Source organism: Maniola hyperantus, chromosome 4 (genome assembly GCF_902806685.2).
Source record: "Maniola hyperantus chromosome 4, iAphHyp1.2, whole genome shotgun sequence".
In the NCBI taxonomy this organism is placed as follows: Eukaryota; Metazoa; Arthropoda; class Insecta; order Lepidoptera; family Nymphalidae; genus Maniola; species Maniola hyperantus.
Genome location: NC_048539.1, coordinates 4,705,909 through 4,712,156, shown reverse-complemented (window position 1 = coordinate 4,712,156; position 6,248 = coordinate 4,705,909). Strand labels below are relative to the sequence as shown.

The 6,248-nt window shown below is 32.9% G+C and overlaps 1 protein-coding gene across 2 annotated transcripts in view; it reads right to left on the bottom strand.

The window, feature by feature from the left end:
• Nucleotides 1-534: 534 nt before the first annotated feature.
• dally (division abnormally delayed protein) overlaps nucleotides 535-6,248 on the bottom strand; it is a 138,822-nt gene continuing 133,108 nt past the window's right edge. Inside the window, exons 6-9 of one of the 2 annotated variants that reach the window (XM_034985120.2) lie at nucleotides 5,811-6,058; nucleotides 5,310-5,436; nucleotides 4,613-4,781; nucleotides 535-4,432 (exon numbers count right to left, since the gene is read on the bottom strand). In XM_034985120.2, the coding sequence (XP_034841011.1) occupies nucleotides 4,269-4,432; nucleotides 4,613-4,781; nucleotides 5,310-5,436; nucleotides 5,811-6,058 (708 nt within the window). In that variant the 3' untranslated portion in view covers nucleotides 535-4,268. Of the gene's footprint in view, nucleotides 4,436-4,612; nucleotides 4,782-5,309; nucleotides 5,437-5,810; nucleotides 6,059-6,248 lie in introns of both variants that reach the window. The other variant, XM_034985119.2, reaches the window with a different exon arrangement.

Genomic DNA, 6,248 nt, shown 5'->3' with positions numbered 1-6,248 from the left:
AATATTCTTTATCCTGGCACTGTATATGTATTGAATTTGTATTGAATTTTAACATACACACAATGATAATATGACCCAAATTAGCACAAGCAAAACCTTTATTACTCGACTGCCCAAAAAAGGATGGTAATATAAAAAAAGATGGCAATATTTTTGCATATACAAACATATTACAGATTGCACCTAAATGATAAAAGAGCGTGGAAATGACTCACAACTCGCTTTAGCAATGCGCGGGACTGCATATAAATGGCATAACATTGTAAAATGAATATTTGAAAAGAGCAACCGCCGAGTTTCCTGCTGGTTTTTCTCCTTAGGAAATGGATTCTGCAGTGCTAGATTCAATGGTCATAGTTAAAAAGCACTTACTATACTATACTAGCGAATTAAAAAAAAAAACAAATAAACGAAATATTCAAATAATACCAAGTTTACCTTTGATGTTAGAGCTTCGAGTTGACGTCAGTTTCTATCTCGCTAAATAAAATAAATGGGTTGCTTAGAACTGAGGCTTTGTATAAAAGAAACCAGTAATGTATGGTACAGAATTTATTTCTCATAATATAAACACACTATCTGTCCAATGGTATTTACAATAGATTAGGGATCCATTTCGTGTTAACTTACCCACGCAAATAACTATCTATTTTAAATTGCAATTTCTAATAGTGAAGCAATACTAATAAATATGCCTCAGAGACAATAATTTTTTCAAAGATCTATTTTATATATTAAGTTAAAGCAAAAGAGCCTTCTTTATACATGTTAATCAGTTTCACGGTGAAATTGTGTTTCTACAATGTCTAATTAATGACGTGAAATAACGTCATATAATAATTTCATTAATCGCAAGTCGCAACCATAAAATATTGTTTTAAATATTATAGATAAGATTCAGACGGTTAGTAAATATCACGTTATACCGTCAATAAATAAAATTATTTGATGCGTAAATGCGATGACAGTACTATTACGAACGTTATTTTATTATTCCCCGTAAAAGTTGATACCAGTGTATCACTATATTATTTTACCGCTTGACCATCTGTCCATAGTACTATTCATATTAGACTAAGAGCCAGCGCGTGTCAGACCTCCGTTATTTTATAAAAGCTGAAAGTTTATTTGCGTGTTATCCCCAACACAGGGAGGAACGATCAGCGACTATGAAGCTTTGGGAAATAACAGGTAATAAAGGTGTAAAAAATATTACGTCAAAGTATACTTAGTCAAATTTTTTTAATTTTCAAAATATAACAAGTAGACCTTATACTTACTTTTAAAATTCAAATAAAAAAATAGATTTTATACTTTGACGTAAGATTTTTTACACCTTTATTACCTGTTATCTTCCAAAGCCACCATGATCCAAACTTCATAGTCGCGGATCGTTCCTTCCTGTGTTGGGGACAATACGCAGAGAAACTTTTAGCTTTTCTAAAATAACGAACGCATGGCACGCGCTGGCGCTCTCTCTATATAACGCAGTATAAATTGTATTGCCTAATGATGGATCATTAGGCCGGTAAGAGTAACATCGAAATTTGATAGATTCCTTGCATGGTCCTCACCGTCTTCGACAATTTACTTAACTAATAATTTACAACGCATTCAAAATACTTCTCAAATCACCATTAAATGGTGATCGCTTGACCACAAGCGATATAATTTCCATTTTCTATCTTTTACGTATTTATTATTGCAATTAAGTTGGAACATTTGCTAAATTTAAGCCAAATTAAATCATCGTCAAATTAAATAATAATTAAAACATGCAAAATAAAGTTTTATAAAACATTGAGATTTGGGAAATTATAACAAAAAAACCGGCCAAGTGCGAGTCAGGCTCGCGCAACGAGGGTTCCGTACTAGTCATATTTTTTCGACATTTTGCACGATAATTCAAAAAATATGATGCATTAAATATTAAAATAAATAAAAATCTGTTTTAGAATGCACAGGCAAAGACCTTTCATATGATACCCCACTTGATATAGTTATCTTACTTTAAAAAATGAAAATATTAATTATTAGTTTATGATCACAATTTTCATTAATTTTGTGTGATGTAATCACAAATTTACGGTTTTCAGATTTTTCCCCTAATATCAGCTATAAGACCTATCTACGTACCAAATTTCATGATTATAGGTCAACGAGAAGTACCCTGTAGGTTTCTTGACAGACCGACAGACAGACAGACAGACAGACAGACAGACAGACAGACAGACAGATAGACAGACAGACAGACAACAAAGTGATTCTATAAGGGTTCCGTTTTTCCTTTTGAGGTAAGGGACCCTAAAGTTGACTATAGTAATAGTTTTTCAATCTCATATTTGATTCATACGAAATTAAAAGGTTAGCTTAAATAAATCGAATTGGAATACTTTAGTAGGCCTAGAGTGCTAATATACCTACAATAGATTTTAAGCTCCCAAATTGTAAAAGAATAGAGATCATCCTAGCTTTATATTCCATTACCCACTTTTAAATCATATTTCAGAAAGTGACTCAAATTTATTATCCATAAGTAATATGACATAGGCCTAAATAGGTCGTTAATTCAATGTCGTCCCTATGATGTCATATGGTTTAATTTACAGTAGCTTATTCTATAAGTAAGATATTTTAAAGTAATTTCTGTAACTCTAATCTTTTACCGTTTCTAGGCCAATGTTATGGGCAAATAGATATAGACTTTTAAATATAGACTATATTAATCGCAACACTTATTTATTTTCTTAATTCTTCTGTCTACATTTATCAATTATATTAAGTTGCTCTTCTTTAGCACTAAATACAATTTCAAATGATAGGGTTGGCAGTGCCTTATGCCTATATGGAGTGCATCGCTATGGTCTAATATATCGACGTTGGCGAATATATATTTGTTTTAAATAAACTATATATAATGCAATACATTTCGCATTAACTTAAGCGTTCTAAATCTGTATCACATAATATTAGATTAATTTATGACTTAATTAGAATTATAAATAATAATATTCGTAACATTAATATGGCAACAAAACATGTTACTAGCTAAGCACCTAGATCAGTAGGATTTTAGGTATTTACATAACTGTACAATATATTTTGTATCACTGATGTCTAATATTTATAATTCTCTAATAAATTTATTGCCAATCAGCTAGTTCCAACATTGATTTATTAGAGAGTCTTCACGTAATATTCACGTCGATTTATACACTAAAATTATAAGGATATTAAATTAACAAGCGAAATATGTTTATAATTTTTAGCCTTATTTTATTTTGCGTTAAATATTGTATAACTTGAGAGGCGAAATGGGCGAATGCTATAAAATCGTTAATTGTTTTTCGATATGATGTTGTTATGATATGCTAAAACTATCAAAATTTCGCGTATTAATTTAATATTTGCTCTTTAAAAATAGATACCTACTGACTCCCGTCAAAGAGTTATTTTACTCTAATAAAAATAATCCAAATAAGTATATTTACAAATCGATTAAACATTTTGATATGCTATACATTACACATTAAAATGATATATTTTAAATGCATCTTTTATTTCATTAGAGACTTCATAATAACCTCTATTCTATAAAACTCTGTAGTTGATTTGGAAGCTGGAGTTAAACACTAGTTTGAGACTAGCTACGCAGGATAATTATTTCCTGTTAGTTTTTACTTCCACAGTAACATAATTTTTTGCATGGTATAATTTGTCTTTTATATTACTACACTTACTTTTGTCGTCCGCTATTAAATTAAACGAAAGAGCTTTCAATTTCAAGTTGCTACAAATCGGTAGGTAACACATCTGATATTCTTCTTAGTGATATAGGTAAAGCTGTTATAACTTCGTTATTAACAGCTTGAACTACATTTATTACTTCTATTGGTAGTACTTATTTCTCTTCAATAATAGATACTACTATAGCGTAATTTAAACTTGAATGTTTAGATTTTAATATTACTAGAAAAATTTCAAATTGTTAGCTTTTATAAGACGGAGGCATATGGCTGTGGTAAATACTCGTTCATTCTCTAAAGATTTTCACTACATTTCATGTAAATTTTAATGTTTACAATATGAATCTTCTTCACAAATATAATATGTCTCCGTCTTCACAGATCTTTCATCCATTTACTCCGAATTCCAATAGTAGGTACCAACATAATACTACTCAACAATTTCTTGTTAAAAATCACATAAGTCCTCACGTATACGTCACATTAAGTATATTATGATATGGACTTCTTTATGTAGTTCGTTCACAGGATCCCACTGGTATATTTCATTGGCCTAAACTGGTTCAAATAATACAGACACTGATATGTTGCAAAGCTGATGATAACGGACACCAGCGGACTGAATCTGGCAGCTGATGATATGTTTGGAGTAGAAGAATGTGTTGTTTCCTCGGATTCTTTGGTGCCTGCTGGTAGAAAATGTTTTTTAAGTACATGCCTAAAAATGGTTAACACAATAATATGGATTTCGAACTGTGCTATCTCTGGTTTTGGTATTCTTAATACTTTACTTTATTAAATTACTTTAATTTTCTAACAACAGTAATTCCTTAGATATTTCAAAGAAGGAAAACATAGATACTCACTCTCCTCCTCTATGCCAGAACCTTCTTCTCCAGAACCTTCAGCATCGTAAGCGGCATCATCTTCACTGTAACTCCTGCCTGACCCTGATCCTTCGTCACCGGCCTCGTCTCCTTGCATGAACGCTTCCGCCGCTGGTACAGATCCACCCCAGGAATGAGATACTAATAACTGTAGGACGAAAAATAAAAAATAGACATCGAAGATATAATAGTAGCTATGGCATTTCTAATCATCATCACTTTTTTTAAAGAGAGGAGAGAGAGGAATATGCTACTATCATTCCAGCAATAGAAAGCAAAGACGAGGTCTTCTTTTATAAGTATATGCTCTTGCCTGAAAGAATACCTTTGATCCTTGTTTTGAAGATTACGTTCTATGCAGTAGGATACACCATGAAATTGGGAATCAGCTTATTATTGCGTCCCACAGCTTAGCGTTTCATCGTTTAATTTACGCGGAATTAATGCGAATGTTCCGCATTCGCGGATACGGATGCCAATGTCCGTAACACCCTGGTAACACCCCTAATTTAGACCATTCAGTCCATGTCTACTTTTGGATTTTTGACAGGGATTTTAGATTTATAAACAGTTTTAAATTATGTTAAAAAACGGTATCCTTAACTTTGGTTCAGATTTTTTAAAATTAACTTCTGGTAAATGAAAAGTACCCTAAAGAAATTTCATACTTATTTACCTGTCGTGCTTGTCGCAACCTATCCCCAAGTGCCGCCACTCTGAAATCTTGGTGTGTGCTCGCGGTGATCTCAGGATTGTATTTTTGATCACTCAAAGATGCCGATGCGACCAAAGCTTTTGTATATCTGTAGACAATGAGAGATATTAGATTTTTCAGTAGATATTTTCCGTAACAAAGGATAAGTAAAACGAAAAATAGTAAATTCAAGAACTAGTATTTATCTAAAATAATTTCCTTTTATTTAATAAGTTTGGACCTAACCCGGGTACCGCCATGATACCTATAAGACCTGGAAAGTGGACAGTTCCTGCGGGATTTAAAAAAACCCAAATTCACGAGGACGAAGTCGCTGACATACTTAATCTCGTAGTTCAATATAAATCTTTTGAAAATATGGACCACTTTAATAGCTTTGGACTAATTTCTACAAATATTTATTCGGAATCAAGGAAATTCAGTATATTTGGTAATTCCACGTAATAAGGTACATCTACATACTCTCCTATTGTCTCTCCATTCCAGCATTGTTCGTTATTCTCATTCGCGAAGTCTGGTTGGTCACACAGTCTATCCGAAAGGCTAGCGAACAGCTTCTTGCTCGCAGCCAGGGTTGCAGCAAACTGCAGGAGCTCCGTATCAGGCGGTGGAGCGCGAAGGGAGTCCCGTCTCGTGGCTCCAGGAGTAGACCAGGATGATGCAGGGTTGGGGATGTCCAGTGTGGATGGTGGCCCGCATTCTTGCCGTACCTAAAAAAAAATGATTTTAAAACTTCTGCAAACAAAATTGTAACAATAGTTGAAAGAACTGTCTACTCGCATCTAGTATAAATCATACTAGCGGATACCCAGCGTACTACGCTAAAAACATCTTTGCATTATTGTCTTTCTAATGAAACCGGTTTGGAGCACATTAGTTGGATGGTTTCAAAGTCTATAA